The sequence below is a fragment of the Microcaecilia unicolor genome, chromosome 4 (genome assembly GCF_901765095.1).
Source record: "Microcaecilia unicolor chromosome 4, aMicUni1.1, whole genome shotgun sequence".
NCBI lineage: Eukaryota > Metazoa > Chordata > Amphibia > Gymnophiona > Siphonopidae > Microcaecilia > Microcaecilia unicolor.
Genome location: NC_044034.1, coordinates 231,817,240 through 231,844,756, shown reverse-complemented (window position 1 = coordinate 231,844,756; position 27,517 = coordinate 231,817,240). Strand labels below are relative to the sequence as shown.

At 47.1% G+C, this 27,517-nt stretch overlaps 1 protein-coding gene across 1 annotated transcript in view; it reads right to left on the bottom strand.

The window, feature by feature from the left end:
- HERC2 (HECT and RLD domain containing E3 ubiquitin protein ligase 2) overlaps positions 1-27,517 on the bottom strand; it is a 921,269-nt gene that overhangs the window by 226,137 nt on the left and 667,615 nt on the right. The window contains 1 exon segment of the mRNA XM_030201308.1: positions 5,382-5,513. Within this exon segment, the coding sequence (XP_030057168.1) occupies positions 5,382-5,513 (132 nt within the window).

The following is a 27,517-nucleotide window of genomic DNA, read 5'->3' as shown; positions in this document are numbered from 1 at the left end:
GACTTGGAGGCAATTGTATCTGATGATCTTTACTTTTACTTTACTTTACATTTATCTGGCATTCTGCAACATCCTCTAAGTTCTGTGCGGATCACAAAGCAACCAAAAAAACCCAACACATTTAGTTGGGAATATATATCAGTATACTGTATATAACACATTAATCTATAACTTAACCCACAGTTTTTTTAAAAAAGCTTCATGTCACAAAATGCCTAGCAGCACCTGGGGTTACCCTGCGGCCACCTGAAGGGTCTGCCCAGTCTCGCCTGCACTTGGCTTTGTGCTCTATACTAGCACCTCCTCCCACCGACTGGGTCCTGCTTGCCTCTGGGCTAGTCTCCCACTCTCAGGTTATTTCCCGGTGATTTCTAGGACACTCCAGGGGTCCCACAGTTCCCAGAAAGCACCCACAGACCCAAAAACACAAACCAGAATTCTTAGTCAGTCCAGGACAGCAGAACCAATAAACTACATAAGGTTTATTGTCACAGAACTGAACAGAAAAAGGCGAAATCAGCAAGCAATAGCAGGTAACTGGATATGGATCAATTATAAAACTATCTAAACATTTGTTTGCTACCTGGGTAGTACGGAAATATAGCTGCTCACAGGTTATATCATATAACTGCTTACAAGGTCTCAGTACAGAGATCTTTCTCTTTCCGTTCCCTGGCTGAGATTGGGATAAATCTAGTACCTTCAGGTTAGATTTGAAATCCAGCGCCAATCAGAGCCCAGGGCATCAATTCTCACAGGCATGTTAACACTTGTTTCATTACTATCTCACTCCTCCCGATCCAAAAGTGTAGAAGCACCTCCTCATTCTTGCTTAAGTCCCCACTTATTCAGAAATTTCACCCCATCCTCATCCTTTCATACGCAAACACAAAAGAATAACTCATCCCCTCCCCCCTTTCTAAAGACCCTCTCCATTCCCCCTTCCCAAAAGTAAATCCCACTATACGACAGGTTAATTAGTGTAACCTATCCATCCCGTCCCTCCCTCTTTTCAAGACCCCTATTATCACCTCAAATACAGCAACAGCCCTATAGGTTCCGAATATTCAAGTTCCTAAACATTATTAATCTAAACTTTAGCATGCATAACCCACTTTCTTATCTGTAGCACTCAGAGCCAGTATTTTCAGCAACCAATACTTGCACAGGTCCATCATGAAGTTTGAACCCAAGTCATTGGTGGCACCTTCAAGGAGGAGAATGAACCTCAGCTTGATCCTGATGTGAGTTTCCCGTCTCCTCTGCCATCGCTGTGAGCTGAACTGAGTCATCTCCTTCATTTACACTGGAAGAGCTTTGCCCTCCTGAGGAGTCCCCACCACCTGCAGAGTTTGCCAAGTTTGAATTTTTCTGACGTGTCTCCTGGGCCTTATGTATACTTGGAGCTGAAGATAAGGGACCAAATCTATTCCATTGACTAAAGTTCATCTTTTGTTAAGCCTCACCTTGATGAGATTTATGGTTCCCTGAAAGGCCTCCCACTCGGCCAATCTTCCCGGTACTTGTGTCCCTGTTTGGAGAAGCCAGTTGTAGAAAGGTTTTAACCTCTTTAGGGGAGGACAGAAAACAGTGCTTGACATCTACGATCACCATCAGCAACACAGGCCCACTTTCGCAACTGGCAAAAGTGTACTTCTCCTACAATTCGATATGTCTAGTGCGTTCGACATGGTAAACCATACAATACTACTAAACATCCTGGAATACTTCGGGATCAGGGTAAACTTAGTTGGATCAAGGGCTTCCTAACCGCAAGAACATACCAAGTGATATCAAATTCGAACACATCATCACCATGGAAACCAGAATATGGAGTACCCCAAGGATCACCATTATCACCGACCCTTTTCAACCTAATGATGACACCACTAGCCAAATCCCTATCCAACCAAGGCCTTAACCCTTACATTTACGCAGATGATGTCACGATCTACATCCCGTTCAAACACGATCCAACAGAAATCACAAATGAAATCAAACAGCCTCCAAATCATGAATTCATGGGTGGATGCATTTCAATTAAAACTCAACGCAGAAAAAACAAAGACAGGCTCATTTTCAAAGTACTTAGCCTTCCAAAGTTCCATAGGTTTCTATGGAACTTTGGAAGGCTAAGTGCTTTGAAAATATGCCTCTCATCCTCTCATCACAATACAACACAAACAAACCCAACATTATAAACACCCCAGACCACACCCTTCCTGTTTCAAACAACCTAAAACTTCTCTGAGTTACAATCGACTGAAACCTCACACTAGACAGCCAAGCAAAAAATACAACAAACAAAATGTTCCTCACAATGTGGAAACTCAAACGAGTAAAACCTTTCTTCCTGAGGGAAATATTCCGCAGCCTGGTACAATCATTGGTGCTAAGTCACCTAGACTACTGCAATGCAATCTATGCTGGATGCAAAGAACAAATCATTAAGAAACTCCAAACTGCCAAAAACACCGTAGCCAGACTCATATTTGGAAAAACGAAATACGAAAGTGCTAAACCCTTAAGAGAAAAACTACATTGGCTCCCAATCAAAGAACGAATTGCATTCAAAATCTGTACCCTGGTTCATAAAATTATTCATGCCCCAGTCTATATGGCAGACCTCATAGACTTACCAACCAAGAACACAAAAAGGTCAGCACACACATACCTAAATCTTCACTACACTAGCTGCAAAGGACTAAAATATAAATCAACAAAATCAACATATGCATCCAGTTTCTCTCCTACATAAGGACGCAACTATGGAACGCACTACCAAATGTCATGAAAACAATGCACGACCTAATAAACTTCCGGAAATCACTAAAAACCAACCTGTTCAAAAAGGCATACCACAATGATCCAACCTAAACACCTGAACCTTGCAACACAACGAAACTCATACCAGAACTGGACAAAACTTAACTCTCTGTCCTTGACTACTTAATTTACTTTGTAATTCATGCAATACTACTCTGTATTTCTATTACCGGAATTGGCAATCGCCATAACGGTACTATGTAAGCCTGCAAATAGGTGTGAAAATGCAACAAATAAATAAATAAAATAGTCTTTAACCTGCAGGTGTTTCTTGTAGCCCCACAGTTCCTTCCATTTTAGGATTGTCTCCAGGCTCAAGTCTGGAAAAACTCGAATCTCCATGTTGTCACAAAAAACCTTTTTATCCTGTCTAGCCTTGCGAAGAATATGGTCGACATCTGAGAAGCGGAGTAATAAAATTTGTGTTAGGTCTAGGGCATAGCTCCTTATCAGCTCGCTCTATCTCATGGGGGGGGGGGGGGGTGAGGAAGGGGGGGGTCTCGAAAACAAGCGAGCAAAATCTTATGCACATATTCCGCAATCTGCGGCCCCTCCAGACCTTCCCGCACCCCGATTATTCGGATGTTCGTTCTCCTGAACATGGTCCTCCATGCGATATTGCAAAATACCATCTAATTTCCTTCCTGTACCCCGATTATTCGGATGTTCGTTCTCCTGAACATGGTCCTCCACGCGATATTGCAACACACCATCTAATTTCTTTTACATCAGGGAAATGCAATCATTATCACAGTTGCTTCACAAGTGAAGAAAAAGAGACTAATTGCCTAAGGAGCAAAGGAGACAGACCTTGGAGTATTTTAAATATTAGGCAGCTCACTTTAAAGGCAACCTAGCTTTCTCATATTTACTCACATTGTAAAGCAATCTAGCTGTGGTATTTTGAAGAGTTTGCAATTTAACAGAAAATTCTAAAGAGCGCCATCATATAGGCCATTACAATATCAAGCTGCAATAGAATGTAGGCTTGAATCAAAATCTTAATCTGATCTAAATAAAAATAATATCTAATCTTTCAAAGCTGTCTCATTCTCCAGAAAACATTTTAAAGTAAGGCATTGACATGAGATTCCATAAAAAGTAATGGATACATTCAAACTTTTAACACCCTTAGAAAAGGCTCAAAGACAAAGATCAATTTCTTTTCCAGTCCATTCTGGGTAGTCTTTTCTCAGCCAAAGAAATGTTTTTTATTTAATTTATTCTCAGGGTGGTATACTGTTGCACAGGTCGATGATTTGAAGGGGTAGTTTGTGGTGTTGTGGGGTAAGTGGAAGTGTAGTTTGTGGGATGGTGAGGCTATTCAAGGGAGTTAATGGTTAGGAACAGTGCAGTTTTGAGTAGGGGGCTGTTGCATAGGACAGTCCTTGAGGTGGGGGCAGTTTGCAAGGGATAGTTTTTGGAGTGAGCTGTTGCAGGAGATAGACGTTTGGGATGCAGTAGTTTGTGTGGGAGCAGAAGTATTTTTTGGGTGGGAGTTGGGAGAGTAGACAACAGGGAGAGGCAGTTTCAAAGGAGCAGTTAACTACAATGATTCAAATGTTTGCTACTGAAGCTAGAACTTCTTTTCCCATAGAAACGACTGGTTACTGTCTTATGTAATATTTAAGTTCTTTTCTTGCTTTTCCTGTTTTTTTATTATTGCATATCAACTTGATCTGTGAGTCAGTGAATGGCGGTATTATTAAAAATAAATAACCTAACTTAAATATACCGGGCCATTTTGTTGGGATGAAGTGAGGGGGGGGGGGGTCATTTGGGGTGATTGGGTCCATTTCCAACTTGATATGTCTTTTACTGATTCTTTCCACATGCCAAGTTTCATCCCTTTCTGCTATAGTTCTGGAGAGTTATTTTGCCCCCAGAAATGATAAAGTGGATGGAACGGCTTTCCTATGAGGAAAAGCTGAAATGGCTTGGGCTCTTCAGCTTGGAGAAAAGACGGCTCTGGGGAGATATGATGGAGGTATATAAATAATGAGTGGAGTGGAACAGGTAGATGTAAATTGCTTGTTTACTCTTTCCAAAAATTCTAGGACTAGGGAGCATGCAATGAAGATACAAAGTAGTACATTTAAAATGAATCTGAGAAAATATTTCTTCACTTAATGTGCAACTGAACTGTGGAATTCGTTGCCAGAGAATGTGGTAAAAGCAGTTAGCTTAGAGGGGTTTAAAAAAGGTTTGGATAGCTTACTAAAAGAAAAGTCCATAAGCCATTATTAAAATGGACTTGGGAACATCCTCTGCTTATTTCTGGGATAAACAGCATAAAATGTATTGTACTGCTTTGGAATCTTGCCAGGTACTTGTGACCTGGATTGGCCACTGTTGGAAACAGGATACTGGACCTTCAGTCTGTCCCAGTATGGCAACACTTATGTACTTATGACATATCAATCAATAGACATTCTCCACCCCATTGTACAAACCTTTCGAACTCCACCAAAGTGGGATTTTTTTTATAAAAAATAACAAATGAATGTTCACTTTTATACCTTAACATGCTATAAATACAAACTAGCAGTTCTTACCTGCAGCAGGCATTATAGGGTACACTGTGAATCTCCAACCCCATCCATTTACAGAGCCGTCACTAACAAACTTCCATTTTAGCTCATCTCCTGGAATTCGCAATTCACTGGACCAATCTGACCATTCACGACCTATTCAAGTAGGATGCCATGAAGTGAGATATATACTCAGTCGAGATACATTCTGCATAAATTTCAAAAAAGCTCAACTAGGAAAGAGAAGTAATTGACCCTAGTGAAGAATGCTTTAAAAAACCCTTTAAAAATCTCAATTTTGCCTCAAATCATTAGCTTACAGTAAAGCATCTTACTTACCTGTAGCAGGTATTCTTTGAGGACAGCAGGCGATTAATTCCCACATGTAAGTGATGTCACCCACGTCGCCCAATGTGGAGCATTAAAAAAAGCTAATATTGCTTTAAGAGCACGCGCAGAATGGCATCAACTCCAAGGGGAGGAGGGAGGATATGTGAAAATGAATGGCCCGCTGACCTTGGAGAAAATCTGCTACAGGTAAGTATTTTTGCTTTCTCCGAGGACAAGCAGAACATATTCTCCATGTGGAAAATCCTAGCTACCAGGCTCACCAAAAACAACCATCATTGGTCAATTGGACCTTGAAATGGTAAGGTCAAAATTAACATGAAACTACATACAAATGTGTGAGAGTGTAGCCTGGCACACAGCAAAATGGGCCTAGCGGAGTGGAGTTGGATTTTAGACCCCAAACAAATTCTGCAGTACGGTCTGTCCAACAGACTATCCTGTCAGGTATCCTGTTCAAGGCAGTAATGAGATGTGAATATGTAGACTGAAGACCCTATTGCAACCTTACATATTTCTTCAAGGGAATCTGACCTCAAGTGGGCTACCAAAACCGTCATGGCTCTGACATTATGAGCCATGACACGACCCTCAAGAGTCAACCAAGCCTGAATATAAGTGAATGAAATTAAATCTGCCAGCCAATTTGAAATGGTGCATTCTGTGATGGCAATCCCCATCCTGTTGGGATCAAAATAAACAACAATCTGAGTGGACTGTCTGTAGGGCCTAGTCCAAGTAAAAGGCCAATGCTCGCTTGCAGTGCAAGGTGTGCAGTGTACTTTTGCAGGATGGGCATGATGTCTGGGAAAAAATGTTAGAAGGACAACTGATTGGTTCAGAAGGAAATCCGACACAACCTTAGGCAGGAACTTAGGGTGCATGCACAGAACTACTCTGTTGTGATGAAACTTAATTAAACTCTGGAATTCATTGCCGGAGAACGTAGTGAAGGCGGTTGGCTTGGCAGAGTTTAAAAATGGGTTGGACGGTTTCCTAAAGGACAAGTCCATAGACCGCTACTAAATGGACTTGGGAAAAAACCACAATTTCGGGAATAATATGTATAAAATGTTTGTACGTTTGGGTAGCTTGCCAGGTGCCCTTGACCTGCATTGGCCGCTGTCAGGGACAGGATGCTGGGCTCGATGGACCTTTGGTCTTTTCCCAGTATGGCATTACTTATGTACTTAGTGTAAGGTGGATCTGCTACTAGTGCCTGAAGCTCATTGACCCTGCAGGCTGAATTAACAGCCACCAAAAATAAGATCTTCCAGGTCAAGTACTTCAGATTACAAGAATCGAGTGGCTCAAAAGCTTTCAACAGCTGGGTGAGGATGACGCTGAGGTCCCACAACACAAGTGGAAGCTTGACAGGGGACTTTGCCAAAAGTAAACCTCTCATGATGCGAACAACTAGAGGCTGTCCAGAGATGGGCTTAAACGGTGATGGTAAGCACTAACTGTGCTAAGGTGAACTCTTACAGAGTCGGTCGAGACCAGACTCAAAGATGTGTAGAAGCAGGTCTGTGTAGGGCAAGAAAGGGGATTTAGGGCCTTACCCTCACATCAGAAAGCAAACCTCCTCCATTTGAAAGAGTAACACCTCTTACTGGAATCTTTTCTGGAAGCCAGCAAGATCTTGGAGACACCCCCAGGAAGATACAAGGAAGCAAATTTTAAGCTCTTAACATCCATACTTGAGGGCCAGAGACTGGAAGTTGGGATATACAAGAGATCCCATGTTCAGCGTGCTCAGGGGTGGAAAACACTCTGATCTCCAAGGTTCTTTGGAGAACTCCAGAAGAAAAGGGATCCAGATCTGCCGGGGTCATTATAGAGAGATCAGGATCATGGTTCCTTGGTCTAGCTTTATTTCCAGCAAAGGCTTCTCCACATGAAGGATGGAAGGATACACATACAGAAGACTGGTCCTCCAATGATAGGAGGAAGGCATCTGAAGCTAGCCTTTCGTGGGCCTTGAGCCTGGAACAGTACTGAGAGGCTTTGTGATTGAAAAACGTGGTAAAGAGATCCACTGAAGGAGTGCTACATACTCAGAAGATCTCTCAGGCAATGCCCATGCTGAGGGAACATTCATGTGGTTGCATGACCCTGCTCAGTCTGTCGGCCAAGTTGTTGGATCTGCCCACCAGGTAAGTGGTCTTGAGGAGCATCCCATGCTAGACTGCCTTTGCTGTTTTCTCTTTCTAAGTTGGCGTTCCTTTCCCTTCTTACTGTGTTTTTATTAATTTTAATAGTTAACTGCTTTGATTTTATGATAGGCGGAATAACAAATGTAACTAAACTTCCCAGTGCCACATCCGCACCGCCTCCTGACACAGTGGGCATGATCCAGTGCCCCACTGTTTGTTGGTGAATGAGTACAATTTGGTTAAACAGCCAATCTCTGAAAGCCTTTAGGTTGATGTGGAGATCTATCTCCTGGGCTGACCAAGCACCTTATGTGAAGCTCGTCTAACTGAGCTCCCCAGCCCAAGTGGGATGCATCTGTCATCAGTACTCTCTGAGCTGAAGAATTTGGAATAAAAGTCCCATAGTCAAATGACATCTGTTAGGTTCTTTGAGGCTCAACACCACTGGGAAGCTAGGGTTCACTGGGCCACTCTCATGTGAAGACGTGCCATGGGCATGACATGGACAGTGGAGGCCATGTGGCCTAACAGCCTCAACATCATTCGAGCTGTGACCTGCTGGCTGGCTTGGATCTAAGTGTCAAGGGCGACAAGTGTTCACCCTTGGAACAGGAAGAAAAGTCAGTGCCTACTGCATGTCTAGCAGCACTCCTATGAACTCCAACTGATGAATGGGATGGAGATGGGGCAGTTTAAAACGAACCCTAGGAGCTCTAACACCAGAATAGATCTCCGTATGGACTCCTGAGCACTTTGACATGCTTTTCACCAGCCAATCGTCCAGATAGGGGAACACATGGACTCCCAGTCTGCGTAGCAACACTGCGACTACTGCAAGACACTTGGTGAAGACTCTAGGACATAAGGTCAAAAGGCAACAAGTGACCTGCCGCCATATGCCACCCCGCCTTCTAATTTAAATGCCTAGAAATATATTGTCTAAATTTCTCCCCAAGGATTTTTTTTCCTGCCACAGTGAGATGCAGCCCATCGTTACAGTATAGTCTTTTGTTTTTCCATGTATTGCCCCATCCTCCTGTGTACCTAAATCCTTCTTGGTGACACCAGGCTTCGAGCCAGCTACTGAAATTCTCAGTACTTTGCAATCTTTTCTCTCCCTTTCCAAAGGTAGGTAGTACTTCAGAAAAAGCTATTGTTTGTACCAAAGGTTTTAACCCCTCCCCCAGCTCCTGAAAAGCTCTCTGCACGGCAAGTGGGGTATTACTGGACAAATCATTTGTTCCCAGGTGGATAACAACATCAGTGTTTGACTCCTTAGTTTCTTCTTCTCTGATTACAGAGATTATTTGCTTGGTAGTCCTTGTAGCTGAGGAGCCTGGAAGGCATTTCACTTTGCATGGCCCCTTGAACTGTGTTTCAAAGTTAATGCCTCTAGTAATGGAATCCCCTAGTAGTTTCCTGGTATGAGTTTCAATATTAGTGCTTTGGGGGTGTCTTTTCTCTTTGGGCACCTTCATATCTTTCTGTTCCACCTTCATTGCTTTTTATTCCGCCTCAGTTCTATTTTCAGGGACATCACAAAATTCTGTAGGGGCAAAACTTGTGAGGGTGGATGACAGCTGATGAGAGATGCTTTTGGTGGTATCTGCTGTCAATGCAAAGCGTAATCGAGACCGACTATTTGAAGAACCCACTGGTCGGAGGTTACAAGGGTACACCTTTCCTGAAAAAACATTCAGTCTCCCCCCAACTGGCAGGTCGTCTGGGATGATCACTTTTACTGTGGCTATGTTCTGCTGCAGCCAGTCAAAAGCTCGTCCCCTGCTTTGACTGGTGTGCTGGTTGGGCTTTGGGCACATGCTGTTGACAAGAATGAACATGCTGAGACTGAGCCTGTTGAGGCTGGTGAGAGGAAGGGGCATATATATGTCTCTGACCTGCCCAAAAATCTGCTGGATGAGGAGGAAGATGTCCGGCAGGAGAGAATATCAATGGTGTCACTGTATTTCTTGTGGAGGTCTGCGATCTCCTCCACCTTGTCACCAAAAGGATACCCCCCCCCCCCCCGGCACGTAGCATCCGCCTACCTCTGCTGGCTATATGCTGGGCAGAGATCCTGGATGCCACATCAAAGATGTCATAGGTCTCCCTGACCAAGAAGCTTTTGACACACCTTCTACTGCTTAACCAACTGGCGAAGAGATTCGGCCTGCTCCTGTGGCAGAGAATCTACCAAATCAGACATACTGAACACCAAGTTCTGCAAGTATAGGCTCATGTAGAGCTGGTAAGATTGAATATGGCAGTTGAGCACTGAGGCCTGAAACATCTTCTGCCCAAAAGAATCCAGGGTTCTAGCTTCCCTGCTGGAGGGGGGGGGGGGGGGGGGCTGAAGCATATTCCCTAGAACTGATGGCTCTTTTGAGGGCAGATTCCACCATCAAGGAGTGATGAAGCAACTGGGGCCTATCAATCCCAAGGGAGCTCTGGATCTGGTGCATCATGTCTATCTTCTTAGGAAGGACAGGGACTGGCAGAAGGAACTCCCAGTTCTTCATCTGAACGTCCTGCAGGATTTTGTGAAGTGGGACCGTCACAGCCTTTATAGGAGGGAAATCGTAGTCCTGGACCTCAAACATTTCAGCCCTGGGCTCTTCCTCCATCTCTAAATAAACTGGAATGGTAGCCGCCATTTCCCTGACAAATGATGGACAGGAAAGGTTCTCAGGTGGATATTTTCTTCTTTCCTCATGAGAGGAGGGGTCAGGTGGGATACTATAAACTTCTCATCTGAAAAGTACCGTGATCCTCATCAAAGTCCCATTAGTGCACCTCATCGGTGTCAGCAAAGAACTCCTCATGGGAGGACCGAGAACAAGTCTGCCTCAATAGAGAGGAACCACATCCTTGAGATGGGCATCGAGGTGTCGGCTCCACCCTCCACTCCAGCAAAACTTCCTCCACCGTCAAGTGGGAGCCAGCACAGGCGGCTGTTGCCACCTCAGCTGCATGCAGCACCAGCTTCGGAGACCTCTCTGCAAGCTGAAGGCCTAGTGGGGCAGCAACAAGAGGCATGACAGGCGCAAGCACCCCAGATCTTGGCCTTTGCCCGATGCTGGTCATTGACGCTTCTCGGTGCCAAAGAGGACGACGTCAAATCCTCACATTACCTCAGGGTTGGGTCCAAAGTTCTGCATAGCAGATGGCATCAATGCACACCCACGCCCAATGTCCGAGACAGGCCTAGCAGCCATGTGGACCGATGCAATTCACGACATTGACATCAACGATTCAGACCAGGCTCCAAAAAGTTTATCTTGATGAGGCTCTCTGGCCATCTGGGTTCTGTTCTTCAAGTGAAGACACAGAACACAGCTGGAAGGGGTATATTCAGTCCCCAAACACTGAAGACACAAAGAATGAGTGTCTTTGCTAGAGATGGTTCTATTGACCCGGCTACAGCGTTTAAACCCACTGGGAATCTTTGATGACATGGAAGAGAAAATAGCCATGGCCAAATCAAATGGCTCGATGGTGCCAGAAAAAAAGCAGCAACGCACCCAACAAAATAGAAAGAACAGTCCCAACCACAGCTCAGGCCCAAGAGGCCTAAAGAGCGCAAAAAATAAATAAATAAAACAAAAGTGAGGGGAAAAAACCTAAAACAATAAAGGAAGGCAAAAAAAATAAAAAAAAGGAACCAAAAAGAAAAAAAATAGGAGAAAAAAAAATCTTCAAGGGAAGGCACAACTCGTTTGAAAAATTGTACTCATGCACCAGATGGTGTGAAGAACTGTGAATAGCACATCCTCTCCTCACAGTGGATGAGAAGAGAGTGCTGGTCTCGCACTCTAATGGTGGGTGGGAAGGCACTTGCGCATGTGTAGGGACGCTGTGCGTGTTTTTAAAGCAATATTAGCTTTTTTAATGCTCCGCACTGGGCAACATGGATGATGTCACCCGCATGTGAGAATATGGCCTGCTTGTCCTTGGAGAATTAAGTTTTAAACAAACTTATAACCATCAAAAACCTGTTTAACAATCTCCACTTGGCACTTCTATCTCAATCCTCATCTTTCCAGCTGAGTTTCCTTTGAGATATATCTATCATCTCACACAATATCTGTTAGTATTAATCATAGTGTGTAGATATACATCAGGCTTGTCCAATTTCAGTTCCTGAAGGCTGCAAAGCACACCAGGTTTTCAGGATATCCCTAATGAATATCCATGAGAAAGATTTGCATACTACTACATCCACTGTATGCAGATCTCTCTCATGCATAGTTTTTGGGGATATCCTGAAAACCTGGTCTGCTTGCAGCCCTCGAGGACTGAACTTGGACAAGCCTTATTATATAATGTCCTTACTTCCTCTTTTCACGATTAAACATTTTATAATGAACTCCCATTTCATACCTACTCACACTCTCAGTCTTCCTTGCAATCATTCTCTATCCCTCTCTCCAAGCCCCAGGATGAATCTTTCTACCCTTTTGAATGTTTTGTATAGCAAAATTTGCAAGATGCTGTATCCCAAATCTGACTATTTTATTATATGTTGTCACTTGGAAAGGATCAATACACAAAGCGAATGCTACATACCTGTAGAAGGTATTCTCCGAGGACAGCAGGCTGATTGTTCTCACTGATGGGGTGACGTCCACGGCAGCCCCTCCAATCGGAAACTTCACTAGCAAAGGCCTTTGCTAGTCATCGCGCGCCCATGCGCACCGCGCATGCGCGGCCGTCTTCCCGCCCGAACTGGCTCGTGTTCGTCAGTCCCATATGTAGCAAGACAAAGACAACGGAAGACAACTCCAAAGGGGAGGCGGGCGGGTTTGTGAGAACAATCAGCCTGCTGTCCTCGGAGAATACCTTCTACAGGTATGTAGCATTCGCTTTCTCCAAGGACAAGCAGGCTGCTTGTTCTCTCTGATGGGGAGAGCCCCCAGGCTCACTCAAAACAACAAACATGGTCAATTGGGCCTCGCAATGGCGAGGACATAACTGAGATTGACCTAACAATTTATCCAACTAACTGAGAGTGTAGCCTGGAACAGAACAAACATGGGCCTAGGGGGGTGGAGTTGGATCCTAAACCCCGAACAAATTCTGAAGCACTGACTGCCCGAACCGACTGTCGCGTCGGGTATCCTGCTGCAGGCAGTAATGAGATGTGAATGTGTGGACAGATGACCACGTCGCAGCTTTGCAAATCTCTTCAATAGTGGCTGACTTCAAATGGGCTACCGACGCTGCCATGGCTCTAACATTATGAGCCGTGACATGACCCTCAAGAGCCAGCCCAGCCTGGGCGTAAGTGAAGGAAATGCAATCTGCTAGCCAATTGGATATGGTGCGTTTCCCCACAGCCACTCCCCTCCTGTTGGGATCAAAAGAAACAAACAATTGGGCGGACTGTCTGTTGGGCTGTGTCCGCTCCAGATAGAAGGCCAATGCTCTCTTGCAGGCCAATGTGTGCAGCTGACGTTCAGCAGGGCAGGAATGAGGACGGGGAAAGAATGTTGGCAAGACAATTGACTGGTTCAGATGGAACTCTGACACAACCTTTGGCAAGAACTTAGGGTGAGTGCGGAGGACTACTCTGTTATGATGAAATTTGGTGTAAGGGGCCTGGGCTACCTGGGCCTGAAGCTCACTGACTCTACGAGCTGAAGTAACTGCCACCAAGAAAATGACCTTCCAAGTCAAGTACTTCAGATGGCAGGAGTTCAGTGGCTCAAAAGGAGGTTTCATCAGCTGGGTGAGAACGACATTGAGATCCCATGACACTGTAGGAGGTTTGACAGGGGGCTTTGACAAAAGCAAACCTCTCATGAAGCGAACAACTAAAGGCTGTACTGAGATCGGCTTACCTTCCACACGGTAATGGTATGCACTAATTGCACTAAAGTGAACCCTTACAGAGTTGGTCTTGAGACCAGACTCAGACAAGTGCAGAAGGTATTCAAGCAGGGTCTGTGTAGGACAAGAGCGAGGATCTAGGGCCGCAAGCGGCACCGATGTCGGAGACCTCACCCCGGGCAAGGGGCCAGCCGGCGCCTCACTCGACGGTACCGGTGGCGCAAGCACCCCCGGTAACGGAGGGGAAGGGCGCAACAGCTCTCCCAGAATCTCTGGGAGAACGGCCCGGAGACTCTCGTGCAGGGCGGCTGTGGAGAAAGACATGGAAGCCGATGCAGGAGTCGAAGTCAGAGTCTGTTCCGGGCGTGGAGGCTGTTCAAGGTGGAGCACATCGATACCTCCTGAACAGAGGGTGAGCGGTCCTCCCGGTGCCGATGCCTGCTGGGTGCCGACTCCCTCGGCGACCCAGAGCTCTCGGTACCGACGCGGGAAGGAGACCGGTGTCGATGCTTCTTTGACTTTTTCAAACGAAGCATGTCACCGGAGCTTCCCGGTACCGACGAGGAGGACGTAGAATCCAGCCGTCGCTTCCTCGGGGCCGAGGCCGAAGAAGGTCGGTCTCGGAGGGGCTGTACCGCAGGAGCCCTCAGGGTAGGGGGAGAACCACCCGAAGGCTCACCGCCACCAGCAGGGGAATGGACAGCCCTCACCTGCACTCTAGACGAAGCACCACCGTCCGACGACATCAGCACTAGTGGAGGTCCCGGTACCACCGAAGCAGCCTTCCGATGTCTCGGCCCCAACGATGCAGAGGATCGATGCCTTGATGCAATCGATACAGTCGCGGCCGAGGGCGGAGGTCTTGACGCTGTCGACGTCGACGCACTCGATACTCCCAGTGCCGATGCCGAAGAAGAGCCCGAGAACAAAACGTTCCACTGGGCCAATCTCGCTACCTGAGTCCTTTTCTGTAAAAGGGCGCAAAGACTACAGGCCTGCGGGCGGTGCCCAGCCCCCAGACACTGAAGACACGACGCGTGCCTATCAGTGAGCGAGATTACCTGGGCGCACTGGGTGCACTTCTTGAAGCCGCTGGGAGACTTCGATGACATGGGCGGAAAAATCATGCCAGCGAAATCAAAACTCGTAATTGCGGTAAGGCACCAAAAAGAGGGGGAGAAAAAAACTTGACCCGAGGCCTCAAAGGGGCCTACCCCGAAAACGAAAGAAAACTTATCGGGGCCAAAAACTAGAAATACGGGGAAGGGAAAAAGGCCGTAAGGCCCTTCTCCGAAATCCCTTTTTTTTTTTTTTAAGAGAGAAAGAGTCAAAAGACGCACGAGGGTCAACTTAAGGGGTGCGAACAGCGCAAACACGACCGTACCGAGCGCGGACAAAAGAAGACTGACGAACACGAGCCGGTTCGGGCGGGAAGACGGCCGCGCATGCGCGGTGCGCATGGGCGCGCGAGGACTAGCAAAGGCCTTTGCTAGTGAAGTTTCCGATTGGAGGGGCTGCCGTGGACGTCACCCCATCAGTGAGAACAAGCAGCCTGCTTGTCCTCGGAGAAAATCCATTATTCACACAATTGGTCTTGTCCTCTTTTATAGTACAAGTTATTAACAATGTTCCATTTCCATTCAAAAAAGATAAGTATTTTTTCCATTTAGGTTAATTCTTGTTGCTCCCATTATCAGAGTCTCTGATCTGCATTTGAATGGCTAAGTCTAGTCTTGGTTCTGAGTTACTAACCTTCGTCAAAGCTGATTCTATTAATGAATACTGTTATAAATTCTGGAGCTTTACCTCCCTTTTTGGTTATATAGACCCTTATTAACCTCCAGAAAGATCAGGGACCCCCGATACTGTTCCATGACATTCTCCCCTCAGCACCAAGACTGTTCTCACCAATCTCTCTCCCTTCCTCTACAGCCAGTAGTATCTCTTTCTCTCACTCAGTGACTTCTTGAACACCCTTGATATTCTGTCCTGTACTTCTTTAGATCCAGAGCACAAAGCTCTGTACTTCAGGACCGCAGCGGAACGCAGAAAAGAAAACTTCTGTATCCCAGCTACTTCTCCTGCCTCTCCCTGCAGCCTACAAACTGGCTGTGTCTGACCAATGGACTTCAGGAGGAGGAAGCTGCTGTATACTACGATACATATATTTCCAGGATATAAAAGAGTGGAATGAAACCTACAGCCCAGGACAGTATGGTAAAGGACAATATTTCAGAAACCCAACACAAAAAATTAAAAAATACAAACATACAATTACATGAATAATAAAAACTATTAAAAATCATTAAAGGTTTTATTCATATAATTACTAGTAAAAAAAGGCCCATTTCTGTTAGAAATGAAACGGGCGCTAGCAAGGTTTTCCTCGGAGTGTATGTTTCAGAAAGAGTGTGTGTGATAGATGGAGCGTGTGTGTCAGAGAGAGAATGTGAGAAAGACACAGAGTGTGTGTGTTTGTGTGTGAGAGAGAGTGTGTGAGAGACGGTGTTTGTGTGTGTGTGTGAGACTGTGTGAGAGAGAGGGACAAAGACAGTGAGTGTGTCAGAGAGAGTGTATGTGAGCGAGAGACAGAGAGTGAGTGAGTGAGTGAGTGTGTGGTCTGAGGAACCCCCTCATCCCCGCCCCCCTGCAGCCACCCATGTGTAGCGACCCTCCTCTCCCCCTGCTCCCCCTGCAGCCACCCATGTCCAGCATCCCCCTGCAGCCACTCATATCTAGCAACCCTCCTCTCGTCTGCCCCCCCTGCAGACACCCATGTTCATCAACCCTTCTCTCCCCCTGTTGCGTCCCTGCTGTCTCCCCTGCCCCCCCTGCAGCCACCCATGTGGTCACAGGACCCCCTCCCCACCAACCCTCCTCATCCACTGCAGGCACGCATGTGCAGCGTCCCTCCTCTATCCCCTGTCCCCCCTGCAGCCACCCATGTCCAGCGACCCTCCTCTCCTCCTGCCCCCCCTGCAGCCACCCATGTCCAGTGACCCTCCCTGCCCCTGCAGCCACCCATGTCCAGCGACGCTCCCTTCCCCCTTCCAGCCACCCATGTCCAGCGACACTCCCCTCCCCTCCTGCCCAGCACCCAAGGCCCTCTGTAACGACGCATCACCAAGCCCCTTCCCCCCCTTTGGCGCAACACCCGACCCCCTCCCTCCCCCGGTGCATCACGAAGCCCCTCCCCCGCCCACATCAACCCCCTTGCCACCCGCAGCCGCAATACTAACCCTGTCTGGCCGCTGCTGCTTCTCCTGTTCAGCAGCAGCAGCCTGTACATAAAGTAAGAAACCAAAAAAAGATCTTAAAACTAAAACGCACCTCCGTAGACAGCCATCTCACATTGGCTGTCATCTGTGCAGCCGCTCCTCCTCTCCCCTCTGACGTCGCTGCGCTCCTCCGGGGTCTTCCTCCAGGGGCAGTGACGTAGAGGGGAGAGGAGGAGCGGCTGCAGAGACGTCAGCCAATGTGAGATGGCTATCTACGGAGGTGCGTTTTAGTTTTAAGATCTTTTTTTGGTTTCTTACTTTATGTACCGGCTGCTGAACAGGAGAAGCAGCTGCAGCCGGACAGAGTATTTGCGGCTGCGGGTGGCGAGGCGGGTGATGTGGTTGGGGGTAGGTGCTTGGTGATGTGCCGAGGGAGGGATACGGGCTTTGTGATGCGCCGTTGCTGAGGGGCTGTGGTATTGTGCCGGGGGGGGGGGGGGGGGGCTTTGTGATTCGCAGTTGCTGAGGGGCTGGGGTGATGCGCCGGGGGGTGGGGGGGGTGGGTGGGGGCAGTTAGAGGTGTTTCATGGGCAGGGGGAGGAGTAGGGAAACACGCGGAGCAGAATGGCAGGGGAGGGGCTTTGTGATGCACCGGGGGGGGGGGGGGGTGGCACTGATCGCTGTTGCGATTCATTGAGTGTCAGTGCTCCGCCCTCGACGTCATCACATTGGACGCGTGGGCGGGACAAAAGCGATCTCAGCCACTTCACTTTAGAACATTGGGAAAGTGAGGCTTCATTAGAACATTGGAGGTGCGTTTTATAGAGAGAGACATATGTATGTATATATGTGTGTGTATATATATAGATAGATAGATAGATAGATAGATAGATAGATAGATAGATAGATAGATAGATAGATAAACTTCTTTTGTAATTTAGTAATATAAAAAGCCCCTGAATCAGGCAGAAGCTGGAATATGGCTGTCAGGTTTTCGGAAATAAAGTGACTTTACTATACTGTGCTGGACTGTGTGTTTCATCCTACTCTTTTATATCTTGTAATTTGTTGTAGAATATTGCCTCTGTTTTATGGTTCACATACCAAATGCAGTATGGAAGTGCAGCAAATAGATACTGAGAAAAGTAAAGAGACAGAGAAGCAATGGGAGAAGAAAAGAGAGGGCTAGGAAGTGAAGGAGATTGGAAGTGGGCGAAAAAACGCTGCTCAGAAAGGCTGAAAATAAATGCAAGGGGGGAAAAGAGGATAGGTGACGAGGATATGGGCTGGGAATAGAGAGAGGACACGAGCTGTCGTGTGGGACTATTGCTGGGAGAAAAGCAGGCAGAGAGGATACAAGCTGCAGAGGAAAGAGGAGCTGAAAGATGAAGAATAGTTATGTGAGATTGGGAAAAGAGAGGCTAAGAGAAAGGATGTGAGAAGAAAGTGGGGGGTCATGATGGAGAGAAGAGACAAATAAGAGAAAAGGGCAAGAAATAACTGGATGAGAGTAAGACTCAAAGGAAGTTCAATGAGAGAACGCTTTAAAGTAACAGGTTATACAGAGACAAACTCATATGGGGAAATGAGAAATTATAATGAAAGGAGACTAAAATGAATGTATTAAAAGAGAAAGGAAGTGAAAACAGAGAGGACACTCAAGAGAAGACCAAGATTAAGCAGAGACAGAGCAATGAAATCAGACTACAAACCCAAGGGTTGGGAAATTGTTTTAAGTTGAGCAAAGATTTCTGTGCTATCTGGGGTGAGTTAAGAGTGGGATATAGCTGGTGTTTTGATCTTCTTCTTCAGGCCCGTTTCACCAGGATAATTAATGTATTGTACTTGGAAGGATATAGAAGAGCTGGAGCAAGCTGTGGCAGTATGTGATGGTGTGGGCTGAAATTGCTAAAAATTGCTTCTCTTTGGTAGCTCTGTAATTGAAAGGAGAACGTTAAATCTCAAACTGAAAGGAAAATGCGGAGAATCATCATCTCCATTTTTCACAAAAACAAATAATTGTTCCCTCTGTTGCATCCCATGGGAGAGTGTGTGGATGGACCAAACAGCGAAGATACTTACCTGTAACAGGTAATCTCTGAGGACAGCAGGCTAATTATTCTCACGCATGGTTTGACGTTTGCGTCGGCCCGGGAACTGGCATTTTGCCATAGCAAAGACAAAAAACTTTGCTGGAGTCTTCTGGTGCACATGCAGCGCGCACCGCGCAGACTGACTTCCTGCCTGCCACGCGAGCACGTACCTCAGTTAAATCAAAAAGCATAACAAATAAAAATAACAACTCCAAAGGGGAGGTGGGAGGGATTGTGAGAGTAATCAGCCTGCTGTCCTCAGAGAATACCTGCTACAGGTAAGTATCTTCGCTTTCTTTGAGGACAAGCAGGCTGCTTATTCTCATGCATGAGGTATCCCTAGCATCCAGGCTCACTCAAAACAACGGCAAAGACTTAACACAGGCTAACCTGAAACTATATACAGCTAGCTGAGAGTGCAGCCTGGAACAGAATAAAATGGGCCTAGATGGGTGGAGTTGGATTCTAAACCCCAAACAGATTCTGCAGCACTGACTGCCCAAACCGACTGTCGCGTTGGGTATCCTGCTGAAGGCAGTTGTGAGATGTGAACGTGTGGACTGAAGACCACGTTGCAGCTTTGCAAATCTCTTCAATGGAGGCTGACTTTAAGTGAGCCACTGACGCTGTCATAGCTCTAACATTATGAGCCCTGACATGGCCCTCCAGAGTCAGCCCAGCTGATGATTTTTTTCTCGCAATGTGCTAGCCAATTAGAGATTGTGCGTTTTCCAATGGTGACTCCTCTCCTGTTGGGATCGAAAGAAACAAACAATTGGGCGGATTCTCTGAAGGGCTTCGTCCGCTCCACGTAAAAGGCCAATGCTCTCTTGCAGTCCAAGGTGTGCAAGCTGCTTTCGCCAGGGTGGGCATGAGGTTGGGGAAAAAGTGTTGGCAAGACAATTGACTGGTTCAGATGAAACGCCCGACATCACCTTCAGCAGGAACTTAAGGTGCATGCGGAGGACTGTTTTGTTGTGATGAAACTTAGTATAAGGTGCATCCACTACTAAGGCCTAAAGCTTATTGACCCTATGAGCTGAAGTAACAGCCACCAAGAAAATGACCTTCCAGGTCAAGTACTTCAGATGGCAGGAATTCAGTGGCTCAAAAGGAGCTTTCAACAGCTGGGTGAGAATGATATTGAGATCCTATGACACTGGTGGAGGTTTGACAGGGGGCTTTGACAAAAGCAAACCTCTCAAGAAGCGAACAACTAAAGGCTGTCCAGAGATAGGCTTACCCTCTACACGCTGATGATAAGCACTAATTGCACTGAGGTGAACCCTTACGGAGTTGGTCTTAAGACTAGACTCTGACAAGTGTAGAAGGTATTCAAGCAGGGTCTGTGTAGGACAAGAGACAGGATATAGGGCCTTGCTGTCACACCAGATGGCAAACCTCCTCCATTTGAAAGAGTAACATCTCTTTGTGGAATCTTTCCTGGAAGCAAGCAAGACTCGGGAAAGACCCAAGGAGTCGAATTCTAAGGTCTCAACATACAGGCCGTGAGAGCCAGAGACAGGAAGTTGGGATGTAGAAGAGACCCCTCGTTCTGAGTGTTGGAAAACACTCCAATCCCCACGGTTCCTCAGAGGACAAATCCAGAAGAAGAGGAAACCAGATCTGACGAGGCCAGAAGGGTGCGATCAGGATCATGGTTCTGCAGTCTTGCTTGAGTTTCAGCAGAGTCTTCCCTACTAGAGGTATGGGAGGATACGCATACAGAAGGCCTATTCCCCAATGAAGGAGAAAGGCGTCTGACGCTAGTCTGTCATGGGCCTGAAGCCTGGAACAGAACTGAGGGACCTTGTGATTGATTTGAGTGGCAAAAAGATCCACTGAGGGGGGTGCCCCACACTTGGAAGATCTTGCGGGCTATGCCCATATTCGGTGTCCACTCGTGAGGTTGTATCACCCTGCTCAGTCTGCCAGCCAGACTGTTGTTTACACCTGCCAGATAAGTGGCTTGGAGATACATGCCTTGATGGCGTGCCCAAAGCCACATCTGGACAGTTTCCTGACACAGAGGGCGAGATCCGGTGCCCCCCTGCTTGTTAGTGTAATACATCACAACCTGATTGTCTGAATCAAAATGATTTGGTTGGACAGCCAATCTCTGAAAGCCTTTACAGCATTCGAGATCACTCGTAATTCCAGGAGGTTGATCTGAAGACCTGTTTCCCGGAAGGACCAGGCTCCTTGAGTGTGAAGCCCATCCACATGAGCTTCCCATCCTAGGATGGATGCATCCGTCGTCAGCACTTTTTGTGGCTGAGGAATTTGGAATGGTTGTCCTATGGTCAAATTGGACCGGAATGTTCACCACTGAAGAGAATTTCGAAAATCAGAGGACAGTTGGATTTCATCCTCCAGATTCCCTGCAGCTTGACACCACTGGGAAGCTAGGGTCCATTGAGCTGATCTCATATGTAGATGTGCCATGGGAGTTACATGAATTGTGGAGGCCATGTGCCCCAAAAGTCTCAACATCTGCCGAGCAGTGATCTGCTGAGACGCTCGAACTGTGGACATCAGGGACAGGAGTTGTCTGCCCTTGTTTCGGGGAGATAAGTTCGAGCTGTCTTCATGTCCAGCAGTGCTCCAATGAACTCCAATTTTTGAACAGGAGTGTGATGGAAGTTGGAGTAATTTATTACGAACCCCAGTAGCTCTAGCATCTGAACAGTCATTCGCATGGACTCCAGAGCACCCACCTCCGAGGTGATCTTCACCAGCCAATCGTCGAGATAAGGAAACACATGCATTCCCAAGCAGACACCAGGCCAAAGGGCAGTACACGGTACTAAAAGTGCTGTGTTCCCAGCCAAAATCGAAGCTATTTCCTATGAGCTGGGAGTATTGAGATGTGTGTGTAAGCATCCTTTAAGTCCAGAGAGTGAGAGCATAGCCAGTCGTTCTCCTAAATCATGGGAAGAAGGGTGCCTAGGGAAACCATCCTGAACTTTTCTCGGACTAGGAATTTGTTCAGGGCCTTTAGGTCTAGGATGGGGCGCAGTCCCCCTCCCTGTTTTCTTTTGCACAAGGAAGTACCTGGAATAGAATCCCAGCCCTTCTTCCCCTGGTGGAACGGGTTCGACCGCATGAGTCTTTAGAAGGGCGGAGAGTTCCTCTGCAAGTACCTGCCTGTGCTGGGAGCTGTAAGAATGAGCTCCCGGTGGGCAATTTGGAGCTTTTTGATTCCAGATTGAGGGTGTATCCTAACCAGACTATTTGAAGAACCCACCAGTCAGAGGTTACGAGAGGCCACCTTTGGTGAAAAAACATTAACCTCCCTCCAACCCATCTGGCACGGACACTTTTACTGAGGCTATGCTTAACTGGACCTAGTCAAAAGCCCGTCCCTTGCTTTTACTGGGTAGCAACAGGGGCCTTCGGTGCACGCTGTTGACGAGAACGAGCATACTGGGGCTGAGCCTGACTAGGCTGTCGAGAAGCCAGAGTGTACCTACGCCTAGCATAGGAAAAGGGAGCACTCCGCTTCCCACCAAAATACCTCCTGTTGAGGAGGTTGTAGCAGAAGGCACCCGGTGGGAGAGAGAATCCATAGCATCATTTTAATTCTTGATCTAGTCAACAAGATCCTCTACTTTTTCTTCAAAAATGTTATCCCACCGGCAAGGAACATCCGCCATCCGCTGCTGGACCGAATGATCCGTCAGAGACACGCAGCCATGATAGTCTGCGCATCACTATACCCTGAGCAGCGATTCTGGATGCCACATCAAAAGAGTCGTAAGCGCCCCTGGCCAGGAATTTACGACACGCCTTCTGCTGCATGACCACCTCGCGAAAAGGCTTGGCCTGCTCCGGAGGGAGGGCATCGCCCAAACTAGACTGCTGCCTCACCAAGTTCCGTAAGTGTACGCTCGTGAAGAGCTGGTAGGACTGAATACGGGCAGCGACCACAGCGGCCTGATACGCCTTCCTCCCAAAAGAATCCAAGGTCCTAGCTTCTCTGCCTGGAGGTGCCAAGGCATAGTCCCATGGGAGGTGGTGGAGATGAAAACGGTAATGGAATTCAAACATGCATGGGATAAACACAAAGGAATCTGGTTTAGAAGGAATGGTTCCATGGAATCTTAGCGGAGATTGGGTGGCGATGCTGGTAATTGGGGAAACAATATTGGAGCTGGGCAGACTTCTACGGTCTACGCCCTGATCATGACTGAATAGAAAGGGATGGGCTGGAGTGTAAATTTTAAGGGGCTTCGACGTTAGCTTCAGAACTTAGTACAAGAACAGTACTGGGCAGACTTCTACGGTCTGTGCCCTGAGAAAGGCAAGGACAAATCAAACTCGGGTATACATATAAAGTAACACATAACATGCAAAATGAGTTTTATCTTGTTGGGCAGACTGGATGGACTGTACAGGTCTTTATTTGCCGTCATTTACTATGTTACTATGTCTCTAGTGCTCTTGGCTCTCTTGAGGGCGGAGTCCACCACCATGTAATTGTGGGGTAACTGAGACCTCATCAACTCAGGTTCACCGTGGATCCGATACTGGGAATCAGCCTTTTTCGGGATTACGGGGCCAGACAGAGGGAACGACCAGTTTCGCATAAGGACTTCCTTGAGTACCTTATGCAAAGGAGCCATTACAGCCTCCTTAGGTGGAGAGGGATAATCTAGGACCTCGAGCATCTCAGCCCTGGGCTCATCCTCCACCTCCATAGGGAATGGAATAGCCGTAGCCATTTCCTGGACAAAAGATGTAAAGGAAAGACTCTCAGGAGGAGACAGTCTCCTTTCAGGTGGAGAGGAAAGTTCAGAGGGAATCCCATAGGACTCATCAGAAGAAAAGTATCTGGGATCTCCCTCTGACTCCCACAAACGCTCCTCTTCAGTATCGGAAAGTACCACCCTAAGGGAACTCCGAGAGTGAGCCTGCCTTGATGCCGAGAATTGACGTCCTCTCTGGCAATGTCGAGAGGCTGACGCCTGTATGGACTCCGGCAAAGTGTCTTCCACCGACGTCGAAGGGGAGTCGACCTAGGTGGCAGCCGACACCAGCGCTGCAAGCGGCACAGAGGACAGGGGCCTCACCGCAGGTGAAGGGCCAGACGCGACTGCAGCATAAGGCACGGAAGGCGCAAGCACCCCCGACACCGAAGCAGATTGGCGCAGCAGTCCTTCCAGAAGTTCTGGAAGCAGGGCCCGGATGCGCTCGTCGAGAGCCACCATCAGAGAAGGCTGCGGGGTCGGTGGATCAGCCGGTGGCAGTATCTGCTGAGGTTCAAGTGCAGGTACCGGGTTGCTGAGAGGTCGATGCATCAGCACCTCCTGTATGGAGGGGGAGTGAACCTCTCGGCCCCGACACTTCTTGCGTGCCGAATCCTTCGATGTCCCGGCACCGTGTGTCGAAGGAGATTGGTGACAGTGCTTCTTTGCCTTCGTTTCATGCCCGTCACCGAGGCTCCTCGGTGCTGACGAGGATGACGTGGAATCCTCACGTCTCCTCGTGGGCAGGTCCAATGATGGTCGGTCCTGGGGGGCCTACATAGCAGGAGGCCTCGAGACAGGTGGAGACCCACTGGATGTATCACTGCTCCCAGGCTGTGGTTGGGCCCAAGGCACTGGATACACTAGGAATGGGTATCGGTACCTGAGATGGTCCGGTTGCGCAGAGTACAACGTTTGAAGTCGCTGGGTGTCCTCAATGACATGGAAGGAAAAATGGATCCGGCAAAATCAAAGGAGTTGATTGTGCCAGTAAAAAGGGGCACAAAAAAAGAAGGAGAAAACCCGGCCGCATCGAAAAAAAAAGAAAACTTGAAACTAGGAAAAAAGAACTGAGGATTTTTAAATGGAATCCTAAGTCTCTCTCTCTCTCTCGTTGTTTTTTTTTTTTTTTAAATAAAAGGGGTAAAAAACAGAGGTGAAAAATCGCTGAAAGAACAAGACTTTTTTTCCCGGGCCAAAACGCGGAGCATAGGAGGAACTTGTCACACCTTGTCACGGGAAAAAAAAACAAGGTACGTGCTCGCGCTCCAGAGGATTCTAGCAAAGGTTTTTGTCTTTGCTATGGCAAAATGCCGGTTCCTGGGCTGAAGCGGACATCGACTCATGCGTGAGAATAAGCAGTCTGCTTGTCCTCGGTTTATACAGCTGCATTGGCCAGAAGAAACAACATAGCAGTAAGCATGGTGTCTGGAGAGATGGGTGGAGTCTGGAAGGATACAAGAGAACACTGCCCCCAAACTTGATTTTTTTCTCTCAATGTTCAGCTACTGAGCTCTTGCTTCTCTTCCTGCTCCCAGTACAACTCTTCTGCTCAACTTCTGACTCAACTCAGGGCCAGCTTTTAGGATGCATGAGCCACATGGCTACATAGGGCATCATGAATGAGGGTGTATTGTTTTACAGGTATCCCACCACAATATCCTTCTATATCATGTGAACACAGAGCCGGGGGGGGGGGGGGGGGGGGGGGGGAGGGGAGAGAAGGGGATGTTTGAATAACGGAGAGAGAAAGAGGGATATTGTCCTGGAATCACCACTTCCACTAGAGAAGGGGATGTTTTTTTTGAAAAGAGTATTAGTTAACCTAGAGCCAGCCTAACTCAAGATTCTTGGGTTAGCCACATCCTCTATGAGCACCAGAGATTCAGCAAGTGGACTGATATTACTACATGTCTTTGTGGATATCCCCCACTCAACATGGGATCTCTGAAGTTTTCAGGCTGAGGCCATGTGCAAGTGGGCCCTGGAGCTTTGGAGCTAATGACTGTTGATCTTCCATGGCTTGAGCAAAGGGACTTTCTGAACACAGAATTGCTGTTGTCCTGTAATCTGAGTTATGGGAGAAGTGCTGTACGGGATTGGAAGACAGGAATTGTGTCAGGAAATATAGATGTTCTGAGGCTTTTAGAAGGGGGAATACAAAGGTAATCCATGCCTGTGGAGAAGGGAGAATTAAAAAAAAAGTGAGACACGAGATAAATCTGCTAAGAAGGGTGAGGGATGGGTGAACCTAGTTTCAGAAGATGGGGTGCTGACCAGAGAGGGATGAGAGGGGGAGGGGAGCGCAGGTCAGGTCAGAAAAAAAGTAAGAAGCAGAGAAGTTTAGGATGGGGGAAGTACAGCATGTATTAGGTACCTTACTCACAAAAGTCAAACTATGCATAGGGGATAAGAAGAAAGGGAAACATAAGATAGAAGGGAAGGGAAGGAAGTAGAGATTAAGAGGAAGGGGGGGGGGGGGTTGAGAAAGAAGTGAATGTGGCCTGGAAGAAAAGAAATCATATGGTGTGTGTGGGCTACGTAGAGATGAGGTACTGCTGAGGATTGGCTGGGAAAGGGAAAGTATCAATGGCATTGATAAGCCAGGCTTGACTGGAAGGGAAGGGGGTCGTGATATGTGAGTAAACTGGTGGGGTCAAGCTGGGATTTGTTAAGGAATAAAAATTACTAGGACTTTCAGCGTTCCCCTAGCTCTTCTTCTGGCTACGACCCTCCATGTGTGTGCACCAGCTGCTGTGCTCTACACTTAGAGAAAGCCTGGCCATTTGTGCCCATGATTTGCTATGCTGTTTCTTTTTACACAGATAGTAATGGTAAATGGAGTTCACTTTGATAAAAGGGATGTTACCAGTCATGTGCTGAAAGGATTGGTTCTTGGTCATGTTCTTTTTAACATTTTTGTAAGCGATATTGTGGAAAGGCTAGCTGGTTAGGTCTGCCTCCTTGCGAATGATACCAAAACAGAAGAGATACGCCAATGGTGTTGATAATATGAAGAGAGGTCTAGCAAAGCTTGAAGAATGGTACAGAATTTGGAAGCTATGATTTAATGCTAAAAAGTGCAGGATCATGCATTTCGGCTGCGAAAACCTGAGGATGTGGAATATAGAGAGTGAAGTATGTTTGTGCATGAAATAAGAGTACAATTTGGAAGTGATCATATTTAACAATGTTAAATTAGCTAAACTGGTAGAAAAGATGATGGTAAAAGCTAGAAGGATGCTTGGGTGCATAGGGGGAGGAATGGCCAGCAGGAAAAAGCAGGTGATAGTGCCTCTGTATAGGTGACTACTGAGACTCCATTTAAAGTATTCTGTACAATTCTGGAGACATCTTCAAAATGATATAGACAGGACAAAGTTGGTCCAGAGGATGGCTACTAAAACAATTAGTGGTCTCCTTCATAAAGCATAAGGGGCCAGACTTAAAGATCTCAATATTTAAACTTTTGAAGAATAGGCGCAACAGACAAGTCTCTTTCCACTGAAAGGAATGAGGGGGCATAGGATGAAGGTTAAAGAGTATAGACTTGTAGGGCATAAGTAGCTCCAATATTCTTATTGTCATGACCCGGGGTGAGCTCTGGGGAGCAACTGAGTTGATGCTACCTAGCCAACCCGAGGGCTGGCTAGGCCCTAACTGGTGGCAGGTGAGACACCTGGGTAAGGCTGGACTGAAAACAAGGCTGGAGCCTATACATAGGGCTGGAGCTTGGAGTCAGGACTGGAGCTAGGCAGGAAGCATGGC